This window comes from Chiloscyllium plagiosum, unplaced genomic scaffold, assembly GCF_037043375.1.
Source record: "Chiloscyllium plagiosum isolate Xiang-an unplaced genomic scaffold, Cpla_swu_hap1 HiC_scaffold_24, whole genome shotgun sequence".
In the NCBI taxonomy this organism is placed as follows: domain Eukaryota; kingdom Metazoa; phylum Chordata; class Chondrichthyes; order Orectolobiformes; family Hemiscylliidae; genus Chiloscyllium; species Chiloscyllium plagiosum.
The window spans coordinates 31,323,978-31,350,637 of record NW_028270162.1 but is presented as its reverse complement, the minus strand read 5'-3'; the positions used below and the strand labels follow the sequence as shown (position 1 = coordinate 31,350,637).

Genomic DNA, 26,660 nt, shown 5'->3' with positions numbered 1-26,660 from the left:
GATATGCTTTTCACTGCTTCTTCATCTAAATCATTAACACAGTTTGTAAATAACAGAGGTCCCAGCACAGATTCTTAGGACATTCACTGGTTAGAATTAGATTACAAGAATTAGATTACTTACAGCGTGGAAACAGGCCCTTCGACCCAACAAGTCCATACCGACCTGCCGAAGCACAACCCACCCAGACCCATTCCCCTACATTAACACCTTCAGCTAACATTACGGGCAATTTAGCATGACCGATTCACCTAACCTGCACATTTTTGGACTGTGGGAGGAAGCCGGAGCACCCGGAGGAAACCTATGCAGACACGGGGAGAATGTGCAAACTCCACACAGTCAGTCACCTGAGACGGGAAATGAACCCAGGTCTCTGGCGCTGTGAGGCAGCAGTGCTAACCACTGTGCCACCGTACTGCCCACTACCTGGCACTACCTAGAACCTGGCAATGTGAAAATCCTGCATTTGTCCAAACTCTCTGCTTCCTGTCTATTAGATAATCCTCTCTCCATGCTAAAATAAACTGCCAGCTCCATAATGGATATTAACCTATGGTGCGGCATTTATGGAATGCTCCACGTAAATCTACCAGCTCCCCTTCATCTAACCCATTACATCCGCAATTACCTCCAGAACATTTGTCAAACAGAATTCATTTTGTAAAACTACTTGACTTAGAAGATCATGGTATGTTCAGTCAAAGTGCGTTGCTAAGGCTTCCTTCATAATAGATTCCAGCATTTTCTTAGAGACTGATGTCAGGCCATCTGGATTGTAGTTTTCTTCCTTTAACCTTTTTTGAACAAGAGTTACATTTCCTAACTTCCAATCCACAAAGACTATTTCAGCATCTTGAGAATTTTGGAAAATCATAATCAGTGCATTCACTATCACTCCAGCTCCCTATTTTTAGAACCATTAGATGTAGGTCGAGAGGAATCTGGAGTCAGTGGGAGATTTTGCCAGAAAGGTGAGAGATGTAACTTAATAAAAATAAAATAAATACAAAGTTGGGAATGGAAACAAACAGTGGGAAAAATTAATTAAATGGTACACCTGCATGGTTCTGGGATTTTAGAAAACTCCCCGAAACTATCAGCACAATGTGCATAGCTGGTGACCTAAATAGGATCTTAGGATGTCCAACTTGAACAATTAAGTACCAGTCTCAGGATATGACAGCTAGTTATGAAAAGCATTGATTTACTTCATCTAAAGAAACGTACACAGCTTGGAGCTCACAGAAGGATTAGATATTTTCTAACCAACCTGTTCAGAAATATTGCCACATACCTCTGGAGCAAGTTGAAGGCAAGTGGGCTCATTGGTACTTTGGTGAATAAGTGGGATACTGAAGAAAAACTGGAGTGCATTCTAAGAACCAAGACTGAGATAGTCCCAGGAAAAAACTGAATGAATCTTAAAGATTTCATAAGATAGCTCTTGAAGGGAAATAGAAAGCAAAATGGAATTCATAACATTAACTTAAAAAGCTCTTTGCTCACTCAATATTGCTCGTGAGGGGAGACAAAGAATTATTTTTAAGCAGAATGTCACAATATGAATTACAATGCCTAAGGATATGACAGCAATCAATTCAACAGTAATTTTCTAAAAGGAATTGGAGATACGAGGAACAGAAAAAAATAACCTCAGGGGAAGTAGGACCAAGTGGATCGCACTTTTCGAGTTGACACAAGCATAATAAATATTTAAATACTTGTATGGCAAAGGTAGATAGAATCTCGATTACGGAAGCAATGAAAGACTATCGGGGATACATAGAAATATAGAGTTGAGGTTAAAATCAGATCAGCTATGTTCTTACTGAAGCGTGGAGCAGGTTTGAAGGGCAGAGTGATTACAATTGTTCCTTGGTCACATGTTCCTATAATGTTCTAAATGATCCCCAGTGTCATATGAGGAGTCTATGATCATTTTAAACATTAAATCCAATGAAGTAAGCCAAATACTGGTTAATTACAAATCTGAATAGAATGGTTGTTTTTAACCGGCTTCCATGCTATAATTTTATTCCTTTGTGTATCCATAAAGTGGTCATAGTTTACACACTTTTCAAAAATACAAACCCATTGTATTGGTATAAATGTTGGCATCATGTGCCCATTGTATTTTTCTTGCCTCTTAAGCCTTAGACTAACAGCCGTAATTTAATGAAATTTCAAACATACACTGCCGCACCACTTTTCAATGAGTGAAGCATATCAGTATCTGCTGAACAATTCTGACCTACATTGTTTAATCAAAAATTTGAAGAGTTAGGACAATTTATATTAACAGCATGTAAGGAAATCACAAAATGTATTTCTTCATTACATCTAACTTTTGACTATTCCAGTGCACTCCTGGCTGACCTGCTACATTTTACTCTCAGTAAAACTTGAAGTCATCCAAAGTCTTCACCCGATGCCTTAACTTGCACCAAGTCACATTCACCTACCATTCTCAAGTTCAGTGACCTACAGTAGCTCCCAGTAAAGCAATGCTATGATTTTAAAAATTCTCATCTTGTTTTCAAATCCTTCCATAGGATCATCCCTCCTTATGTCGACAATTTGTTTCAGCCCCAAAACAGCTGAGATAGTCTGCTCAACAATCCTCACTTCTAATGGTTCCACCATTGTGGCCACGTCACCAGTTGCCTACATATTAAGGCCTGAAATCTCATTCTATATCTCTCCACTTCACCTGCCTCCATTGAGGCATCTCTTAAAACCTGCTTTTTTGACCAAGCTTTGGTCATCAAACCCAATATCGCCTTATGTGACTCAATGTTATACTGTGTTTTATAATGTTTTGAAGCACATGGAATCATCTCATATTTATCTAGTTTTTTTGTTGGCTCTGACCAGTCTTACCAGAAACCCCCTAAGAAAACCTAAAAAAAGCAAAATGAAATTGTTCATGTGACTATTAAAATGTATCCTGATTAGCACATGAATCAATGCTGGTAGATAATTAGATTCAAATTTTAGCCACTGACTCCACCACCACCACCACCCCCCCCAGAAAAGACAGGTAATTCTTTGCAGACAAAGAACCTCAGGAATCTGGTGAGAAATCATTTTCTTTCCATTCAGTCAAAGTGTTTCTAAATTATAGTGCAATCTTTAGGTATTGAAATGATTTTACTTACTTCTTCCAGTGCATCAGGAGGTGGTGTCGGTTCAGCAGGTTCTTTGTTTGCCTCACAGCTCTCTGCTTTAGATGCAGGAGTCCTACCATCTGAAGATGTGGAAAATCTGCTCAGCTGACTAGACTGATCAACAGGTGTCATGCTAGCCTCTGATGCTGATCTTGAGCTTTGATTTTGTTGAACAGTTTCAGAAGTAGGATCCTCGTCATCTGAATCTGGTAGAGGAGTTGGACTAACATCTTCTAGGCCCGTGCTAGAGGGACGTGATGATGGAGTAGGACCTCGCTGAAGCAAGTGAGTATTTGACCCCGGAAGTGGTAATGGAGAAAGCTGAGAGGAAGAAGAGGATATGGGACTGTGCTCCAACTTAATGTCAACATCAGACTCTTGGTCAAAGAAAGGAAGTTTTGTCCTCTGCTCCTTCAGAAGCATTTCAATACGAGAATCTAAACTGTTGGGTTGTGTTGAGCTACTCGGTGTTTCAGACATTAGAGTTTCAGGAGTCTTAGCCCTTTCAGGAGATTTGCTAAACGAAACAGCTGTTTTATCATTTAGGACGTTACTCTCCAAAGAAACTGGATCTTCTGCCTTCTCCTTTACAGGAACAACATCCAAAGTGGCATTATTATGCCCAAAGGTTTCAGATGGTGGCACAGGTCTTCTGTAATCATGGTCTCTGGATGTCTGACCATGTTGTTGCTCCAAAGAACGGGAATACAGTGGTTGGGCAGAATGCACATTTTGGTACGGAGAAAAGGCTGACTGATAGATTATCCCAGACTGGCTTGCTGCAGTGTTATGTGAATATGACCCACCCTCTGAGCGAGTTGACTTGTAAGTGTTAATTGGTAGTTCTGTACCTCTGTACGATCCTGTGTTATGCGAGTAATGGTGACCCACTCTCCTGAAGGAATCCTGAAAATTAGAATCAGGTCTTCTGGATTTGTACCCAGATTCTTGTGTATAAGAATAAGCTGGTGTACTCTGTCGACTGGAATAGCTGGAATCTTGCGAATAGGGGGTTCCCAACCGTGGTGTATGTGGTGTACCTTGGGAGGATTGTGGCGTATATTGACTGTATGAATTTGGTGTATCCTGACGACAACTGGAATAAGCAGTGTCATGGGAAAATGGGGTACTACTATTTGGGGTTACAGATGGTCCCATGGATAGGTAATTTTCACCAGTTCGAGATTTCTGTGGATCATTAACCTGTGGCAATAGGTGTGGGGTTGGGGGTGGGGGTGGGGGGGGGGGGGGAAGAAAGAAGGAGAGAAAAAGAACATAAGTTTTATCCAAATGAAATTCTACATAATTAAAGATAGCTCTAATTTTCTGCACCATCTAGAACAGTTTTCAAACACTGAATTCTTAACATTGCCTAATGGCAGAACAGAAATAAAGTTTCTTAAATCAACTAATCTGTCAACAAAGAGAAGAGGAACTTAACATTGTAAATATAAAAAGTATAAATTGTAATTAGGAACGCAGCTCAGTTGTGAAGTTAGCAGAATCAGTTAATCATGACAGTGAAGGGTGCCTCCCAAGCCTTGGCTACAGCCAATCCACAGCTGGCCCTTAGGTGTACAGCTACTTCTGCTGGTATGTCTTCTGATGTTCTGCTGATAGGAATGGAGTCTCCTGTTGTTGTGAGCGCTTGAGATAAAGAGGGGGAAAACAGAGCAGATAGCACCAAAAACATATCATTACACTTACGGCATCATACTCATGTGCAGCACCATTGTGACTAGCATGAAATATTTAGTGTTCCATTAACTTACTTTTATAATTTCTGCTACACTGTTTCATGCACAAAGCCAAGGCTACCTCATTTATAATTTTGCTGCTGTACAATGCATCGGGCATGGAAACAAACTGAAAGACACTGATTCACCCTGCTCAGCAATCTTGGCTTAGAAACATATTAGAGGTGGGAATAGACCATTCTGACCCTCCAGCCTGCTCCAGTCAACATCACACCTGAACTGATTGTGGCCACAACTCCACATTCCAACTTATCCCCTATAACTGACTGACTCCAATTGACTGATTCACAACATTCACTGTCCTTTCTCCAAATTAGCCTAGCTCAGAAGCAGAAAAGTGCAAACTTATTTTTAACCACAGCATTTTGTCTAAAAGTATATTTTCAGACTATATTAATGTGTATACTATATTGTTTACTAACATTGTAGTGAAATGGTCTATATAGACCATTTCACTACAATGTTAGCAAACAATATAGTATACACATTCATCTAGTCTGAAAATATATACAAAAGTTCAGTAGCATGTCTTCTGAAACTGAAACATGAGTACTGTTATTCAATTCTAAAATAGAATTAAATTGTTACTGTATAATGTGAATTAGCTTTATTTAAAATGAAAATAGCTAAACAAAGTATTTTACAACATAGTTAGAGTACCACTTAATACAAAACCTCAGAAATAAACACTTGATATTTAATAATTGCCATTAAAAGATCCAAATTTGTGTATGCAAGACCAATGTTAAAAGACTCCTATTACAATTAAGAGTTGAGCCAGAAATCAAATATTCTCAATATGTTCCTGGACAAGTTATTCACTTAGTAAAAAGAACCAATTTTATTTATAAATTCCTAGCTGAAGTTTTTAAAATCAGTCATTTCCCCTCTGCCTCCATCTCATTACTTCCCTTGATTTATTTCCTGGACTACAGTATCTAATACAATATTCACTGTCTCATCCAAGAGATGTTTCTTCAAGTTGTGAGCAAATTCAGTGTAGAGCATTGACTAAGCTATTTAATCTTAGGAGTTATTACAGCTTGTCTTCATCCTAACCCCCAGCACATAGACGAAGAGCTGAACTTTACTGTGAGCTTCAATACCAATGAGTCAATCAATCAATTTAAATAAATAATACTACTACATCTATAAAGCTAGCACACTAAAAAATATTCATAATTTTATTATATTGCAACTCATTATTTGATATTCATTATCAATCCAAATTCTTAATATCATAATTGCTCCTAGATTTAATAAAGCTTTGACAGCACTTTCCAAACCCTCAACCATGGAGGGAGAAAGGTAGCAGAAGTCTCCACCACCTGCAAATTCCCCTTCAAGTCACACATTCATAGTAAAAGTTCAGCTCTTCATCTATGCAATTGCACTCTATTCACATTTTCCTTAAAGGCTATTTAAATAAATCATTGATTAATAGATGGTGCTTCCGCATATTCATACATGCAGATATCTATCTATTTAACTTGAGAGTTTACAAACAAAAATCTCAATCTAAAATGAGAATATTAACAATATACACGTCCTGTCACTAGCTACATAATATGCCTCTAAGACCTCCCTCCGTTAGTAAATGATCCCAACTATATAATTCTGAAGAGGCAGTACGGAGATCTTAAAAATAGATGTCTGATTTTATCCAAAGTAAAGCAGAGCAAATAATTTGGAAGCAATCATATCATACACACTTCAATATATTGGTCAAAGTGACGCTGACAAAGCACTTTTGTCAGCTGTTTTCTTGGAATTAGTGAAGTTATAATCCTGCTTGTATTGTAGAAAAGGGAGCAAAATAAAATATTTAATAATGTTTCAGATTGAGAGATAATAGAAATTACTCTACACTAGTTAAACACTACATAATTAAATTAAATTTGTCACATTTTACTCATTTGGGTGTTAAAAAGTTACAATGAACACAAACACAGACAGAGGAAAAGTTTTGCCATTACAGTACTTATAAATTTTAAAATCAAACATTTTGACTGCACAAGGAAAATACATCTATATGCTGACATTTTGAACTTATGCATGTTTTTACATATTTAACATATTTTTATAAAACAAGAGTGTTACAAATGAACTCAAAGCATGTACTGGGCATGAAGAAATTAAGTGTTTGCCTCAATAGGCTTTAAAAGCTACTTTCAACAGTAAACTACTCAAATTAGAAATATATTCATATGTTCTATTTTAAATGGTTCATAAAATTAGAACTAAAGCTCCTGGATTCAAATAAATACATAAAAAGAGATAATAAAATGTATAATGAAATGACATGAGAAATGCACATAAAATACACTGAATTTTTATTGATTTTATTCTATGAATCTTGTTGTACATATGTTAGCGTTATTCCCTTCCCTAAAAGGAAACATTTGAACTGAAGTAAAGTTCCGCAGTTCCCAGCAGCTCACCGGTACCTAGTCCACCTGGTAATTATCCGTACATGAGCCAAACACTGTAATCACTTAGAGTCAATTCAATCATAGTGATTATAACCAAACCTAACCAAATATTTTTTGACACCCAACATCCAAATTTGTACTTTTAGACGTTGTTGGTCTTTCAAAAGTAAATCAGGAGGAGTTAATTTTCTGCCTCGACCAGGTATACAAAGTCAATTGTGACATCAAGAGCCAATCTATTCAAGTTCAGTAAAAATCAATCAATATTAGGGTTCAGGCCCATTAGCTTTTTTGGTCTGTTCATCTCAATGTCATCAACAGATATTTATTTAAACCCATAATGTTTAAAAAAACTGAATATCCTGCAACTAGATTAGAATGCAGTGTGACCGAAACTGTGAATGAATGGATAACTTCACAAACTTTTCAAACTATACAAGTAGAAATTGATCTATTATTTTAAGCACTAAATATCTTTTCAGATTTATGAAGCAATTTTTGACACTGGCATCATAAGGCACCTTTTTTGTCAGGGGAATAATAAACAGTGCAAGTTGAAGTCACCGTGACAGTTTATTCATACGTACCACATTAAATTGTCTAGGCTTTGTTCACAGTTGTAACTGGTAATGAAATGGTACAAAAATGTTTGGTACAAGACTTTATGACTATTCTTTAACTACATTACATTTTCGCAACAATAAACTTGAGATAATCCAATAGGTAGAGTTGTTACAAGAATCTAGTAGAGAAAAATGCATTCGTTCAAAAAAAAGCCTACATTTCCGAGAGGTTTGTTAAAGAAGTCAGTTTCTGAGATTTGGTGTGCCTCTCCTGGCCATTCTGGAGAGTATCATTTCAAGATTTTATATAAGGATTGTAGAAACACAAAACCACATAGTGTTTTTAAAAATTATTAACAGATTGGGTAACATCCATTCAATATTTCTTAGCTCATCAAGCAAGCAGCTCTCCAATTTAATTACAGTGCAATCTAAATGTTAGTGGCAGACTGGTGACCAGACACATCACCAGATTAACCTAGAGCAATAGAGAAAAGGTGACAGGTGAGAATTCCCCCACAGCATGTTTCCATTAACTGGTCATATCAAAAGAAAATGTAATTTGCAACCGCACTCATGGTTACTGGTGGTCAATGGTTAGCTCTTTCACACACTTCCAAGCCTTATGTAGTGGCAACTAGGACATACCAGAAGAACTAAAGAACAAGGAAAAATATCAACTTGTTTGGGTGAGAGAGTTTTCTTAAGTGATAAATTTTGAAAGTACCAGTAAACTGGGGAATACTCCAATTGACTAATTAGTTTTTAAAATTTTCAATCCTTAATCTGTAAAGATCATTTAAGGGCTCCAAGTTATATAAATCTGACAGTTAAACTGCAACTTAAACTGCTGAATATTACAGAGACCATTTATTTACACCAAGAGGAAAACACTTTCTTTTTTTACTAATAAAATCATATTCCTTACTGGTCAAAAAGGACTTTAAAAGAAATTTTAAAATTATTTTTTCCCCTTGTTGCCTTAGTCACTATGGCCTTCTGACCTCTTCATGTTTCTTTGTCAGACAGAAGGACAGTGAATCTCTGTATGATGTCCAGGAGAGAAGACAACTTTATGGCATGGTGGAGACTGGCTCTGATGTGCTCAACAAATACCACGCCATTTAAACAGGTTAAACAGTGTAAAAGCTTGCTTCAATGCCACCCATTTAATTAAGAAACTAAAAAAAGTCTTCATGGAAATTCAAATCAATTTAATTAGCATAGAGTAAGGATACACTTTCCCAGGCACAAGAGTTCACAAAAAAAGATATTTACCAAAAGATGGACGATTTCTAACATCTTTTTAAAAAAGCCAATTGTTACAGTAATATGTAACAAACATCTTAAATACAAAAAGTTACAGGAGGTTGTTGCTTAAAATATTTTTTGCAAACATTATACTGAAACCAAGAACAAAAATAAGAAAGTTCCCACCTCAAGAAACATGAGTGAAATAATTTGCATAGCAGATATCACCTGCTTCAGATCAAACTTCCCAATCTGAAATGTTTCTCACAAAATTTATGATTCAAGCGGCAATTCGTCTCCCTGCAACATCAACCCCGCTCGCTGTTAGCTAACCTGCTGTCACTTATTAAAGAGCTCGACAGACGCGCAACTTTTGCTAAGCAGCCTTTTAACAACACCAGCGAACCTGGCGTGTGCAGAGATTCATTCATACCAATCCCACATGACTTGCAGCGGAGCTAGCTGGCCTTCTAATAATGAACCGTTCATCGATAAACAAATGCAAGGGCAAAAAAAACTTAAAGAAATACATTTCTTCATTGCATCACTCCCAATCGAGTGTCACAATATCTTTAAAAAGTAATGAAATTGTCCATACCTGTACAAATTCACTATTGATTATAGGAGAGGCATCCAAATAAGCATCGGAGCCAACCGGAAGAGTCTGGGGGGTAAAGTAACCACTGACCAGTAGCTCATAGTATCTCATCCGATGTTCACCTACAGAATGGCAAGAGTATGATAACTACAGACTTACAGTCTGAATCAGTTTTAAAATGACACAGGCCTTTGTAAATGTATCCCACCGATTGGACACAAGCAGCACTCCCTCCCGCCATAACATGGAGTCAACATAGTGGTCAGAACTACACGTGAGTTATAAACACCGGCGTCAACTTCATAAACTTGATCTGAAAGGTAGCCCCGCGATTCCCAAGGCCCATTAAGACTCCGTAAGACCCAGTACCAGGACTCTCAAAATATACCGGTTGGGAGGATTTTACAAACGACGGCAATCCCTCTGTCTCCTAGCAACATTAAACAAGCTACATTTGTAAGCACACGTGATTCAGATTCGGCATTAAAATGAGTCAATATTACATATTTGCATTAATCTCTGATGGTGAATCCAGCATGACTTTAAATCCGAGAGGCATGCACAGTCGGAGAGATCCCAACTGATTAAAAAGTAACTTTATTGCACCTTTGGTATCGAGTTGCACATGGATGATGTTTCCCATAACGGAAGTGTTGTGAAGGTGCTGCACTGTATCCTTGGCTCCCTTCACTGTGGCGAACACCACCTTCGCGATTCCTAGGTGTTTCTTGTTCTTAGGGTTGTAAAGAATTTCCACTTCTTCCACCTCGCCATACTTCTTGCACATGTCCAAGAGAAACCCCTCTCGTATGTTGTCGTTCAGCTTGGCAAATGTTACCTGCTTTGGAGGTACAGGTCCCACGTAATGCTCATCGATCTGTTGGCACCAGGAGCACATTCAAACAAACTTAACTTGCAATTGCTAAACAAAAAGCGGTTGTCTTGCACATTTCAATGTTTATTTACTTACGTTTTAAGAGTTACACATAGTAAAGTGCTAGAGTAGCACACTACTGAAAGGAAATTCTACTAAGGAGGTGAAATGGAGAAGGCATTTTACTTCCCCAAGTCATTTACCTTAAATTTTGGAACAGGTAAATCCAGCTCTTTGCTTTTGGTCCACATGCGTCCAAGTCGAGGGTCTCTGACTGTATCAACCGGTGGAACACCGGAATTCTGTAATAAGAACGAATGACATGATTTATTTTTTAAAGGTTTAGGGAACATGCAGCAAACAGGGGAACATGTTAGCGAGTAAACGGACTGTCAGCTTAAGACCTCCTGACAGGGCTGCTCCTCGGATGCTGCCTGAACTGCTGTGCTCTTCCAGCACCACTAATCCAAAAAAAAGGAGGAACCACAGTGTAACTTTATTAGCTTACAACACTGTAACAATGGCAGCATCCTGTGACAAACACGACAGACGTGGAATTAATGGCTGCACTTCCACAATATCACTCACTGGGAGACTTAAATGTTGGCCATCGTAGCGGTAGAGTTTGTGCTGTCCCTTCTTCAACGCTGGGTCAATAATCAACTTATAACTTCGCCAATGGTGACTTTTTCTCTCTGCTGAACTCCCTCCTGCGTGGCTGTGCTCCATCCCATTGATCAAACCTGCAAATGTTGGGGAGAGAGGGGAGGGGGGAGGAGGAACACAAAATGATTTTAAGCTAGGCTGACAAATGCCTCAGTTCTCAACATTTAAAAAAAACACATTCCTCTCTCTTTTCCCTTCCACGAATACACAGCACATGAAATGGGGGAATCTAAGCTCGCTGGACCATTAGAGAAAAAGGGGGGGGGGGGGGGGGGAGTGAAAGAGAGAGAGAAAAAAAACACTCACTTGAACTCTGTTTCTTGCCATGATCTTCGTGGTGCCTCGGCTTCTCGCCGGGTCTCAGCTCCTTGAAAGACATTGTCGTCGATTTCTGTCGGTTTCGGAGCGAACGGCGTGATCTGGGAAAACAATTACATTTCGCTGATTAGGTTACATTGTACGGCTCCTGCCTCCTTTTTTTTTCGCGAGCCAACACATATTGTGTGCTTCTGCTCAGTGTATGTATGTATCCCACAATCCACCCGCCCAGTCTGGGGGCCACCAGCTAGTCTTCCATTCCCTCCGCACATTCAACGTTTCCGTGCGTCTGCCTCCCCACCCCCACCCACCCTCCCTCCCCCTCTGCCGGAGTAGGCCCCGAGTCCCCGGCCTCGCCCCGATCCCTGACGCTGCCCGGGGCACCCGCACCCGGGGAGCAAGGGGGAGTGGGTGGGAAGGGACTCATTTATTGATATATATTTTGTTTTTCTGTTTCTCTCTCCGCCGACCTGGGCCTCGACTTGACGGACGGTAATTTTTTGAATCAGGGCTGGGAATCCATGTTAGGTTTACGCAGCCGTCGAACTGGGTCTCCGAACAAGATGGGTCGAGGTGGTTCAAGTTTGAGGACTCCCATTGAGCATTAACTTCCATTTCGCCATTGCTCCTCCTCCTCCTCCTCCTACCACGGGGCCCCCTGCCGCCTCTGCTTGTTGATGTTTTTTTGGGTTTTTTTTTGCACCGATCCTCCCTCCTCCCCCCTCCCCCACAAAAATCACCCCCGGCTGGAGCGGTAATGCCTTGGAAATTTCACCCGGTATCTCGCACAATCCTTAACTTCCGAGTGGTTTTGAATGGTTGGCCGATTTCGCTTGTTTAAAAGGTGGCTGGTAACAGGAGCCAATCAGAGCGGGGCTTGCTTGAGCCTTGTGGGTTTTTTTTGGAAACCGAAGTTGAAAGCTCCTTGAGCAAGAGGAGAGGCTCAAACTGGGCTCTGTGTGTGTTTCTGAGTGAATCTTGAGAGAGTGTGTGTGTTTCCCCGCTCAGCAACAACAAGGGCAAGGACTGGCGTTCTCCTTTATCATAAATGGAAAGATCTCTCTCTTCACAGTTTCAAAGCACAGTGGGTTTTCTCCTTTTAATTAAAAATGGATCTAATTTAGATTCTATAATCTCTGGCTACATTTGAAGAGCTGATGATGAATTTGGATGCAAGATTTCGAACTGCTAAAGCCTGAAGACTTTTCTTTGGAATGCATCTTGGGGTTGAAACTAGGTCATGGCACACCAGCGTTGTCTGCAGTTACATTGACATGAAATCTTTGTAAAGAGAATGGAGCACAATTGATTTGTTTTTGTATTTTTTTTTATATAACTTAAAATCCGATTTAATGGTAGTATATGGATTGTTTGATAGCAGTATTTTTTCACTTTGAAGATTTGTGTTAATCTTAATATTTTAATTTGTTTAACATTCAAAAAAATCAACAGAATCTCAAGCAGATGTTTTTTACTTTTTCAATATCAATGATCTGCCTAACCCATTATGACAGTTTTGACAAACTGGGTAGAGCGGTTCTTAATTTTTCCATAGCAGTTAGGCGTTGTCCTTAACTGAAAGTGTTTAATCCCTGCCAGAATTGCTTGTAATTTATGTGTTCGAACTCTTAGCCGTTTCAGTACGTGACTCTGAAACCGCGAATAATTGACAATCTATTAAAAGGAATGTCCAACTCACTGACTTTTCAGTTTTGACTTCGTTCTTTTTAGAAATTAAGTAATTTCAGAAGCTTAACCCCATTATGAAAGTCCCTTAATATTTGTTTGCATCCGAAATATTTGACTGTGGTGGAAATCTGTAATAGGACACCGCCAAACGTTTTTCAAAATGGAACCTCTAAGGCTTTTCGTCCCCCAAATTAAAATTGTTTTTTTATCCTGCGTTGGCATGACTTTTTAACACATTTATATAGCACATAAGCTACTTCAGTATGCAGACGTATTTTTAGAAAACACATCTCTGAGCTTCGTCTCAAAATATAATACTGGCAGGTGGTGTGGCCGACAACTGTCGTTAAGTGTGACATTTTAAATCTGGATTAAAACGAAGGTCTGTACCACTTTTATTATAAACCGAATCCGGCGACGTACTGTTTGAAACATTTTCCATTACCAATTTTGAAAATGCTTATTTGTTTATCACAAATTTGGAGCTTTAAATATTCTTTGTATTCTGCATCGCTTGCAAAAATGTTATATTTTAATTTTCGTTGTTCCACGTCTTATGTTTCAGATTTATTTTAAAAGTGGGATCACTTAATTCACGTTTTGACCGCTCCGTTTACATGGAACATTTAACCTAGATTTAGAAAAAATGTGAAGTCATTTATGATTCTATTACTTTTATATTCTCGTTCTCAAATATTTCTTAAAGATTTTAGACCTATAAGAAACGGATTTATCTTACTGGGAGGCTAGCGCATTTTTTTTTCAATTCAGGTTTTTTTGGCAGTGTTATTTTTTGTTGCCTTTCAACAGAATGTACAAATCATGGCCGGCTGATGCAACAAAATGACGACTGGTATCCCGTTTCTATTTGTGAATATTTAGTGCCTATGCTGTTCGAGCAGTTGGTGGTTAAAGCTTCCCGAAATAGTTTCGGATTACAAATAGCCCTGGGGCGTAGTGAGTTTTTGTTCTCCTACTATACACTTTTTTAAAAATCTGTTGAAACAAAATGGAGCTGGTGCCTGGTGTCGCTAAGACGTTAAAATGAACATGCAAGAGTAAACAAGCTGCTGAGTAATAGTGTGCCTGGGCAGAGTAGGCCGCAGTCATTGTGCAAACAGTGAAACGTGTTTCTGGTTCAGGAAAAGGTCAGAAATAGGTCCCCATTTGTGAAAAGGAAAGCTTATAAATACCCCAAAATATTCGACCAGTTTTCAAAAAAAAACAATTTGTACAAAGCTTTTAATTGTCGGTGAGGTGAATGTTTTAGTTCGAACTGAAGTATCACGAGGCGAACAGGCTCAGATTTGTTGAGTTTCAATTCTATATAGAAAAAGCACTGACAAAACAATGGTTTTATTTCAATCTGACCAGGGACCCCCGAGTGTGCTGTCATCACTACAGCATCGTGAATCGGGTAGTAATTTCCCTGCTCCGCCTCTAGCAACACCATCCAAAGTTCATTACTGAGCCAACATTGTGTGACCCAATGCCCCCAGAAGCTAAAGTACATCATGATGCGCATTGTGTAATTGTCAAGTGGCCCTCTTGTCTCAGTCAATCCCTGGAGGACCTGAGATTTCCAAGACGGTAGTGAAATACTGGTTACCAACGTGGGAATGTGATTTCGGCAATTAGGATAGATTAATGTATTTGCTAGGGCCCGGACACTCAGCGACTCTAATGAGATAATCCCGGGTCTCTACCATACTTGTGTTTAAAACATTTTTTTTGGAGCAGGGCATTGATTTGCAACATTTTTATTCCTTCCCAGTCGCATGCAATGGCCTCGTGCCAAGAAACTGTCCGGAGACCTCTAGCTGTTATTGACGTGAATACTGTTATTGCACAGTATTGATAGATCATCTGAGCCTGATTGTTTTCTTGCTTGATGTCCTTCATTGGCGAAACTGTTGAGATTGGCTCCTATCAAATATTGTTTGGGGTTATTTTGCCAATGTCAGTTTCCTGTTCCTTGCATCTTTGGGGGTGGCGGCGGTCTAGAAATACATACAAACCCATAACAACTCCTGATGCTGTTTTCTACTAGAAGGGCTCAGGTTTCGAAACTGAAATCAACAGAAGTAAAAGCGAGGGTGAGGAGGAGTGTGAAACAAGCGCAGAAGGAAAAAAAACATGAGTGTGCTAGAATGTGAGAAACTGAAATTTGCTTGCATGCGTATGAAAGAGGAAACTATTTTTGCAGACCTGGCTCTACCACTATCCTCGCCTGTAGAATCGCAGAATTATTACAACGCCAGAGGCTATTCGGCCCATTTAAAGTCTGCACCAATTTTCTGTAAGAGCAGTTCGCCTAGCGTCCGTTCCCCTGCTTTCTCCTGGAACCTGTACATTCTTCAGTTCAATTCCCTTTGCCTCAATAAACCTATCTCCACGACAGAATTAGTGTATTTCACACCCTTATCACTTCCTTTTCCCTCATGTCATTATTGTTTCTTTTGCCAATTACCTTCAAAATCAATCTGTACCCTCTTGGTTCCTAATTCTTCCATCCATGGGAAGTTATTTCCTACCCATCTGTGCCTGACCCCTTACAATTTTGAATACTATCTAATCTTCTGTCAGCCTTCTCTAAAGAAAATAGTCCTCTTAAAAAAAAGTTCTCCATATAATTGTGGTTACAAGGATGAAAAACTTTTCTTGTGAAATAATCTTTTCTGCCTTCTCTCCAATGTCTTCAGGTCTTTCCTAAGTTATGGCACTCAACTTGCAATTCTCTAGTTGAGACCAAACTAGGGTATTATACAAGTTTAACATTATTTTTGTACTGTACTCTAATCAATTAAGCATAGGCTGCTTTATGCTTTAACTGCTGTCACCTAATCCTGCTGCCTTCAATGACTGGTGCACATATACACTCACGTTTGTAGTACCCTTTAGTTTATACTGTCTCAGTATGCTCTTCCTACCTACATGAATGACTTTGTGCTTCTCCACATTGAACATAATTTGCCATTTCTCCATCCTACTTGTCTGTGTCCTTCTTGAAGGCCTACACTATCCTCCTCCATTCACAGGTACTTCCAGTTTTCACATCCATCTGCTAATTCTGAAAGTGTGCCTTCCCCAAAATTTCTACCTCATTAGTATACTTCTAGAAGAGGATGTGTCCTGGTAACAATCCCTGTGCAATGACCGAACTTCTAATAATTACTATTTTTGTATCTTGTGTCTCAGCCAATTTTGTATCCATCTAACTACTTTTTTTAAAAAATTCAACAAGTTATAACTTGGGTCTCTCAAGGACTTTAGCACAAATGAGGTGATTGGGTTCAAACTTGTCAAGAATGAAAATTGGCTTCAACCAGTTTTTATTGCAGACCTGTAGGTATAATGTTGTATGTTTGGGAAATGCGTTCAAGTAGACTGTTGTTGTTCCTCCCGCCTCATCACTATCTCAGATGATGAGCCTACTGGTGTCCAAATTGTGATCAGTTTATTCAATTATTATAATACAAATGTAATCATAAAGTGAATATGGTCAAGGCACAGCATATTCAACAATGTTTAAATTGTTCCATAGGCCAAAGAATGAAGGGTACTGAAAGTTATGTGTGTTGCATGTCTTCTGTAAACCTTGGAATGTACTGCACCACATTTCACACCATTGGCCTGGAATCATTTCCTAATATGTTAGTATTTTATGTAAATAAATGTGTTTAAAATACATCGTATGGTGTGATCTCCTTTTACTTATTAGCAGATAGTGAATATACCTTTCAGGAAGCTTTTTGGTCAGGTCATTGGATCTTGTTTGTACAACCATGACTTGAATGTTATTTTGGCAACTGCAGTACTTAAGGGTTTACTTTGCCTTATGAATTATTTCTAATTATGTCATATATGCAGTTGGTAGAATATTTCTAAGTTTTGCAGACGAGCAAGAATGTAATGAATATAAATGTGATGTACTTGAAGCTTTGACTTCAATTTCTGTTAGTTAAAATAATGATGCATGTCCCATATTAGCCTTTTTTGTGTCTACATCTAATTTTCTTGTCTATTTGGAATGGAACATGCAGCTCACTTTGTGTATGTACAAGTAATATTTAGTTATCCGTTTATATCTTGGTTCCATTGCTTATTCTATTCTGATGCATTACTGTCAGTGTTGAACTGATGAATAATTATTAACAATACCCAGAAAACCTGTTAATTTACTTCAGAATGGGTTCATATAACACATATAAAATGATCTAGGATTTCAAACTTTTAGTTTCTACCTACTCCTTTGCAAATGGGAGTGTCTGTTAGAATTTATATGTATGCCCCTGTAACTGATATGTCATCCATCATTCAAAAAAGTTGAATATTTTGCAATCCTGCTTCACATTATTTATGCATTTATTATATTTTTTTACATTGTCTGTAAGATCCATAATCTTGTCTCTTTTTGAAAGTGTCAAACCCTTGTAAGGTATAATTCAATGGGAACTGGTAGGCTTCTGGTTACTTCCACGGATGACCATTTGTCTAACATGAAACTTGACCATAAATATCAAGTTCAACCATGCTGGTTTTCTCACCTGAGTGCATGCCTAATGCTCTTTTTACCCAATGGGCACCCATGTACAATTCCAACCGTGACAGGAATTTCCTCCTACTCTGCTGCTCAATTATTCTTTGACGTACTCTTACCTTGCTATCGGAGAGTCTGTTTTTGGAAATGGTAAAATTTGTTTGAAGTTGAAATGCAGCAACATTCTCTCTTCTCTCTAGAAAAGTGGCAGATTTATTTTGACGTTGAAATGAACCAATAAATTAAGTAATTTTATAACTTTCAAGTTCATTAATATTCTTAGAGTTTTAGTTTGAACGTTTGCTTTTTGAAGTGAGAAATCAGTGCAGTCAAATGTATCAAATTCTTCTAAATGCAATTATTGCTTGAACTATAGCAATTTTTATATTCAATGATATTGAAGCAAACTTTCATGAATGAGCATGTCATTACAATTTATGTTTAACTTCACTCAGAGGCATGAGTTATAAGCTATATTGCAAAGCACGGTCCAGACTTTTGTAGCACTAAAAAATGTAATAATATTAATAGGTTCTTACAGTGATGCAGTATGTTAATTTCATGGTTTTTTTCCATTTTTTTGCAATGTTTTCTGAGTTATGTTTCTTTAAAATTACCTGGAATTGTTTAGTACCTACATATTTTTGTGACAAAGTAGATGATAAATATATCCATTTGAATAGAACAAAAGTTTGGTTGTAGTTGCCTTTGGCCTAATATGAAAAAATGGCTATTAGGGGGTCTTCTTTATAACTGACACAGACAATCAAAGGAAGTTTTAAGTGATGTAGCATTCCATACAACTCAAATCACAGCCTTTACCACTGCAACAAAATGCAGTGTCTTAATAAGATGAGAGTAGAATGCAAACAGTAAGATTCTGAAAAGGCAGATCAGATGAAAACCATCTGAATTGAGATTTTCAGGGTTTTTTTTATATGAAATAGAAAAAGAAAGCTTGACTTACCAGAAATTAGGCTTTTAAAATAATTAGAGTAGTCACATTTGTACAATAATAGTTTAAATTTTAGATATTGTGGAATTAAGATTTTTGTATATAGAGAGACTGGTTTCAATAAACACCCTTGAAAGAACTGTGTTTTTTGCTTCTGCAAAACAACAGAAAACTATAAACAAGATTACCTCAACAGTACCAAGAGACAAATCGTAGGATTGGGGGGGGGGGGGGGGGTGCAAAGTCAATTGTGAAACAATTATGACCTCGAGAGAATAAATAATTGCTGCTTCGAAGCAAACAGACGGGTTTGTTTTAACTTTTTCAAATTGGATCAGAGGGAAGCTGCTGCCAAAAGTGTTAGCTTTGTCTCAGAATAGCATTACTTTAACTATATATAAATTTATAAGTAACTAACTGTATATTAGAGCTGATATTACAAATATATCAATTGGTAGAAATGAACATCCTTTTAATCTTCTGTACTGAGGTCAGCAAGGGATATGAATTGCACGACCGAATTTGAGAAGTCATTGGTAATAATAAAGTATACAATGCAGCTGGCAAGTATCTAGGAAGGGATGCAATAATCTATGTTGGAATATTGTCAATAAGATATATTGAACAGAGCCCAAGCACAGGTGATAAAGGATCTGGCAAGTTTCATGAGATGATAGGAAGACCTAAGGTTGACCATGAAGTTGTCCATCATTGATCATGTATCCACAGGATTGGATGTATAGGTCGAGGTAACGTGGCATGCACTGATGTTAATGTTGCACGTAACCATTGTAGCGCAGAAGGTATAAATAATTTGTACTCTTTTGGGAAAGGTAGAGTGTCATTAAACTCCATTCTCAGCTGTAATTAAGAGGCCAACTGGGTCCTGCGTGAAAACCAGATTCAGAGCACTCTCTTGCCCCTCCCAATGTATGGTAAAAGAGCACTGAGCAAAGGTTGCTTGTATTGCTGAACACAACTGCAGACTCCTCTTTGATACCTCTCCCCAGCAGAGTTGTTGCTGCATAATATATATTCTTTGGACACATTTTACATACAATTAGCCAGATTTCTCCATAGCAGACCACCAAACAACAGCATTTTTCATGGGTTTGTCCTGGGCTGCTTTCAGTGCTCAAAGTTGCTGAAAATGTAGGAGAATAATGATGCTGGAATATCTAGGCCTTGAGTGAACAAGGCCATCAACAGAAGATCTTAATTCATAGCAAGAACATAAGTTGTTGGAGGAACTCACCAGGTCTGGTAGCATATGTAGAGAGAAAAGAGTTAATGTTTGTGGTCAGGTGACCCCTCAGAACTGATGACAGCTAGAAAAGGAGGTACATATGCTGAAGATGGGTTGGGGGAGTGGTGGTGGAGAAGAGATTGCAATTCTGTAGAGAAATGGAGCCAAGAGGAAGAGAAAGACAGGTAGACAAGGGATTGGATAGTGATAAACTGATAATAGGGATAAATAGTAGGTAAAAATGGGTTGGTTATGCTGAAAGCAGCCATGTCATGACAGGGCTGGTTATTAGGGGTGGGTAAAGGACCTGGAAGGTATTTGGGCCCTAAAATGTATTAAACTCTGTAAAGACTCCTGAAGGCCACAGGATCCCCAAGAGGAAAATGAGATGATATTCTTCCAATTTGTGCTGAACCTTGCTGAAGCACTGCAGTAAGCCCAAACCAGAGATGTTGGCCAGGGAGTGGCAGACAACCAGAAGTTCGTGGTCATTTTAGCTGTCAGAATGGAGGTGTTCCACAAAGTGGTCACTCAATCTGTGTTTTAACTCTCCAATGTACAGGAGACCACATTGTGAGCAGTGAATAGAGTATCTTCATTATCTAATAAGATTTAATTATTTGGAAATAAATAGCAGATAGACTGAGCATGGGTTGAATTCAACACCAAATTAATTCTTGTGTTAGTTGAGTCAGTCGTAGTGACAATTGAAGTGCTAAAATTAGCATCAGTGAATATGGAGTAGAAAAAGGGCAAAATGTGTTAATATCTTCTACACCCAGTGACAATCCAGCTATTGCTGCTAAACTGAGCAGGACTACTCAAAATAAAACTGTTTGATGTTCTGGATGTAGGTTTGCTTGCTGAGCTGGAAGGTTTGATTTCAGACGTTTCGCCACCATACTCGGTAACATCTTCAGTGAGCCTGAAGGCTTTGTCCGGAGGGTCACTGAAGATGTTACCTAGTATGGTGATGAAACGTCTGAAAATGAACCTTCTAGCTCAGTGAGCAAACCTACATCCAGAACCTCAACCAGAGCTACAAATCTTCTCAAAACTCACTCTGTTTTGATGCTTTTGAAGATTGAATAATTTGTTTAAAATCAGTATCAAGGCCCATACATGAATAATGTTATTGAGGTAAGGTAATGAAAGACGATTTACAGCCACAAAGCTAATTGCCAAGGAGTTTTTTTAAAATGAGATTAGTAATTAAAAGTTAAACGAGTAATTTTTATAAATAAACAGTTTAAAATATTTAAGATTAAATTGAATTAAAATAATCATATTCCCTCACCTGTTTATATGAAGAAATTTGATTTCATTCAAGACAACTCTAAGGGGAGTCACAGGTAGATAGGATAGTGAAGAAGGCGTTTGGTCTGTTTTCTTTTATTGGTCAGAGTATTGAGTACAGGAGTTGGAAGGTCATGTTGCGGCTTTACAGGACATTGGTTAGGCCACTGTTGGAATATTGTGTGCAATTCTGGTCTCCTTCCTGTCGGAAAGATGTTGTGAAACTTGAAAAGGTTCAGAAAAGATTTATAAAGATGTTGCCAGGGTTGGAGGATTTGAGCTATAGGGAGAGGCTGAACAGACTGGGGCTGTTTTCCCTGGTGCATCGGAGATTTGAGAGGTGACCTAATAGAGGTTTACAAAATTATGAGGGGCATGAATAGGCAAAGTCTTTTCCCTGGGGTTGGGGAGTCCAGAACTAGAGGGTATAGATTTAGGATGAGAGGGGAAAGATAAAAAAGAGATCTAAGGGGCAACGTTTTCACACAGAGGGTGGCACGTGTATGGAATGAGCTGCCAGAGGAAGTGGTGGAGTCTGGTACAATTGCAATACTTAAGAGGCATTTGGATGGGTATATGAATAGGAAGGATTTGGAGGGATATGGGCCAGGTGCTGTCAGGTGGGACTAGATTGGGTTGGGATATCTGGTCGGCATGGATGGGTTGGACCGAAGGGTCTGTTTCCATGCTGTACATCTCTATGACTCTCTATCACCTTTCATTTGATGCATTTTTGCTATGGATTTTGCACAAGTATAATACTTATCATGGGAATCTTAAAGTAAGGACAAAATACCCCACTTTTAAATGCATACTAATTTAAGTGTATGCCCTGGCCATGTTCTATATTATACTTTGTCTTCATACCCTATGTTTAGTGTAGGCTTCCAACCTAGCTCCTTTACATTTGTTCCAAATTCTCTAATAGGCAGCCTGGTCTGCTCCACTGATAGTGATAGGTTTGATAGCTTAGAAGGCACAGGTAACAAGGATGACATCCAAAGTTAAATAAATTTTGCATGAGAGATTTTTTTCTCCCAAACCTTATTTACTGTAAATAAATAAAAAAATCTTGTTTCAAGAACATTTGCTCCAATGCATAGAATTTAGTCCTCACTGGACAGCATTATGGAAATCCTAATTCAGAATTTTATAATGGAAATAAAGTTACTGACTTCACACAGCTCATTTACTCCTGTGATTTTAAACTAGAAATTTGTGAGTAGTACAAAGGACTCACCTAAGTATCAAACTTATAGTCCCTCTAAAGAAGTATATTTAATCACCAATATTATTTTCCTTAAAAAAAAGGGATTGCTATCTAAAGGTAGGTGAACATTATGATACATAATTCAAAAGTTTAAAATAGAGCTGAAGTAAAGAACAATGGGAGAGTGAACAGAAGAAGCCAAGCACATGGCCCAGGATTTTATGGTCAGAGGTGAAGCAAGGGCGTTTGTCACTGACCTTGGACAAAACTGTGCATAAAGACCCATTCTTTTTCAGGCTTAGTGGCAATTTAAATCTAGTGTCATAACAAAGGTATATTTAACCACGTAGTAGCAATGTTGCTAACAAGAAGGTAGGAAACCATTCAATTAAATGGCAAATAAAGAAGATGAAAACACTCATGCTTCAGTCTAATTCTTTTATTTCAGATGACAAAATAAGTATGGCTCCACCAAAATAGAAGCTAAAATAATGATAAACTTTTAAATGTTTGGGTTTTTATTATCCAAGTGGAGAAATTACATTACAAAATAACACAGTTTTACAGTGCCAGTAAGGGTGCTTCAAAACTAAAACCCTCCACTATATCTCATTCAATGAAGGGTAATATTTTTAACAGGGTTTTTATCAACTTATTTAATATATAACATAAAACATCCAGAGATACATCACAGGAACAGTGCAACACATAATTTGACACCAAGCTGCATGAGATATTTGGTGAGAGATGGCCAAAGGGTGATTGAAGACTCAAGTTTTAAGAACTGACTTCAAGGGGGTAGCGAGATAGAGGGTGGGAATTCCAGAGGTTGGAACTTTCAAGCTAATGGTACTCCTTCCAACAGTCAGTAAAATTGGAGATCAAAAGGCCAGAATTTGACAACAATAGATCTCTTGGAGTTGTGGATGAGAGGAGACATGATGAGGTAAGAGAATTGAAAACAAGGATGAAAATTTTAAAACCAAGATTTTGCTTGACCAGGAGCAAAGTAGATCAGCAACCACAAGTTGATGGAGAAAGGAGTTTGGTATAATTTTACTCATGTACAGGAGTTTTGGATGATCTCAAGTTTGAGTGTGGAATATAGAAGTGGACTATGTCCATAACATACCCTAGGAAAGAGTATACCCTCAGTGACAGCAACTTCTGGATTTTCACACATTGTGTGCATGTCCAGGCTTTGACATTGCTGTTAGTTTCCACAGACCAATGATTAAATGCTTGCCATCATTACCCAGCAGAATGTAGGCCACTGCTTGCAAACTACAATAAACTGCTTGAATCCACCTAGAATGTGTGGTATGGTTTTATTTTTCTTTTAACTGAAGAAAATCTTGGACAGGCAAATTAACAAGTTATGATTGGACAAGTTGGGACTGTTTTCCTCAGAGATGGTCGATTCAATAGAGGTATTCAAAATATTGAGGGTTGGACACAGTTCCTACTAGAGGAGGGATTGAGGATGAATGTGCATAGATTTAATATTTTGCAAAAGAATTCACAGAGATAAATGGAAAATCATTTTCACAATGAGTGGTTCAGATCTGGAATATGCTGACAAAGAGTGTGGTGGAGACTGGTTAAATCAAGGTGTTCAAGAGAGAATTAGATTATTATCTGAAAAAGGTTATCTGCATAGGGTTAGGGAAAGAAGGCAAGAGAAAAACACAAGATGCATTATTTATTTAATGGAACCAGTTCAGACACAATGGACCAAATGGTCTTCTATAATTCTGTGAACGAAATAGAAAGAATAATCGGCGTATGTAGTTCAACAGAGTTTTTGTTTTAAAACAAGATCAAAATTGAATAAGGACTACAAGGATGAAAATAAGAGAATATGAGATAATTATAGCTAAAGAGAGTGATGAGAGATTCTGAAAAATAAGAAAAGTTCTACAACTATAACAAAACAACAGTAAGAAGATAGGACAGGATAGTAAAGTTGGTAGATGAGTTGAAATTGGTTTCGATACTAAAGTGCTTCAATTAAAAGTAAAAAGGTAAATTTTGAATTGATCAAAATGTGATGAGGACTGGAAAAAAAAGCTAGTTAAACCAAGAAAGGACCTGGTTACTAGAAACTGCAGGATGCAAGTTGGAAATATAATGATGATTTTAGAATTATAATTTCAGTTTTAATAAAAGGAAACCATTGCTGAAGGATAGTAGTGTGACCAATGTTCAAAAAGGAAGCTTAGCTAATGTAGATTATTTTGGGAATCATTAGAGATGCAATTACTAGATTTCAACACGGATAGGAAGTAATTGGAAGCTGCCAACTTGTATTTCAGGAAGATATTGGTTTTGGCTCAGTGGTAATATTCTAGCCTTTGAGCAGGTATAGAAAGTGGGAAAGTTGGACAGTTTTTTTCAGTGTGGTTGGAAGTACATAACTATCACATGTTCTGGGATTATTTTATTTACTGTGTACAATATTAGGCAAATGGAGTGTTGGCTTTCATTTAAAGGAGATTGGAATATTAAAATAGGGACGCCTTGCTAAGATTACACAAGGTATTAGTCAGATCCAGCTGAAATTCACTGAACAGTTGGGTCCTCTTATCTAAGGCAAGATATACTGGTGTTGAAGGCAGTCTGGGGAAGATTCACTAGATTGAGTCCTAAGTCTGGAGGGACTGTCTTATGTGAAGAGGTTCGCTAAGTTGGATCTATACTTATTGCAGTTTAGAAGAACAAGAGGTGACTTATTGAAGTATATAAGATTCTTAGGGGACTTGAGGGCATAGATGAGGAAATGTTGTTTTTCCCTTGTGAGACAGCCTAGGAGCAGAGGGCATAACCTTTGAATTGCCAATCTAAGACAGACATAAGGAGGGATTTCTTCTCAAAGGTTATCAAATCTGTGGAATCCTGCTCATTAAATGTATTCAAGGCTGAGATAGACAGGTTTTAGATGAGTAAGGAAATTAAGGGTTTGAAGGGAAAGACAGGAAAGTAGAGTTGAGGGTTATCAGGTCAGCCATGATCTCATTGATTTGCAGAATAGGCTGAATGGCCTCTTGCTCCTACATTTTATAGTTTTATTGCAAGTTTGTATCCAAGGATATACAAGGTGAAATATTGGGATTTATGGTAAGGGAAATGTAACATTAAGAATGGAGTGAGAATGGTGAATCCAGCACATTAACGCTTCTATTTCCTCAGAAAACTAAGGAAATTCAGGATACCCGCAATGTCTTTCTGTAACAATTTTTATAGATGCACCATAAAAAGCATTCTAATCAGGTGCATCACAGCTTGGTATGCAACTGCTATACCCAAGATGGCAAAAAATTGCAGAGTTGTGAATGTATCCCAGTCTGTCACACCTTCCATCCATTGAATCCGTCCATACTTCCTGCTGCATCAGGAAAGCAACCAATATAATCAAAGACCACCCCAACCCCAATTATACTCTCTTCCATCCATTGGGCAGAAGATACAAAAGTTTGCAAACACATACCAACAGATTCAAGAACGGCTTCTTCCCTGCTGCTAGCAAACTTTTTATTTGGAGATACCGGTGTTGGACTGGGGTGTACAAAGATAAAAATCACACAACACCTGGTTATAGTCCAACAGGTTTAATTGGAAGCACTAACCTTTGGAGCGCTAGCTTTCGGACAACCACCTGATGAAGGAGCAGCGTTCCGAAAGCTAGTGCTTCCAATTAAACCTGTTGGACTATAACCTGATGTGTGATTTTTAACATCAGACCTTTGAACAGACCTTTCATATATTAGAATTAATCTGCACCTTCCCTGAAGCTGTAACACTGTATTCTGCATTCTGTTCTATTGCCCTGATATACTTTTGTAAGGTATGATTTGCCTGGATAGCATGCAAAACATTACTTTTCACTGTATCTCAGTCTGTGACAATAGTAATAAAAATCAAATCAAAACCATAGTAAGACCCTGGTTGGATGCTACATGTTCACTTGGTCAGAAGGTTATTAAGGTAATAGAGAGGATATCACGTTGCTCTAAACTGCTGCCTTGTACGAGGAATTTTTTTAAAAAATTGGGACTATTTAATTAAAATAAAAGAGATTGAGGCATGTTTAATTTG

The 26,660-nt window shown here is 38.2% G+C and overlaps 1 protein-coding gene across 5 annotated transcripts in view; it reads right to left on the bottom strand.

The window, feature by feature from the left end:
* The window catches only part of setd1ba (SET domain containing 1B, histone lysine methyltransferase a), a 135,829-nt gene extending 123,558 nt beyond the window's left edge, over positions 1 to 12,271 (bottom strand). For 3 of the 5 annotated variants that reach the window (XM_088000050.1, XM_088000052.1, XM_088000053.1), the window contains exons 1-7: positions 12,100 to 12,271; positions 11,618 to 11,730; positions 11,234 to 11,388; positions 10,849 to 10,947; positions 10,378 to 10,648; positions 9,772 to 9,893; positions 3,162 to 4,373 (exon numbers count right to left, since the gene is read on the bottom strand). In XM_088000050.1, coding sequence (XP_087856176.1) covers positions 3,162 to 4,373; positions 9,772 to 9,893; positions 10,378 to 10,648; positions 10,849 to 10,947; positions 11,234 to 11,388; positions 11,618 to 11,690 — 1,932 coding nt within the window. In that variant the 5' untranslated portion in view covers positions 11,691 to 11,730; positions 12,100 to 12,271. Of the gene's footprint in view, positions 1 to 3,161; positions 4,374 to 9,771; positions 9,894 to 10,377; positions 10,649 to 10,848; positions 10,948 to 11,233; positions 11,389 to 11,617; positions 11,887 to 12,099 lie in introns of those variants that run through there. The other 2 variants (XM_088000049.1, XM_088000051.1) reach the window with 2 other exon arrangements.
* Positions 12,272 to 26,660: the final 14,389 nt, after the last annotated feature.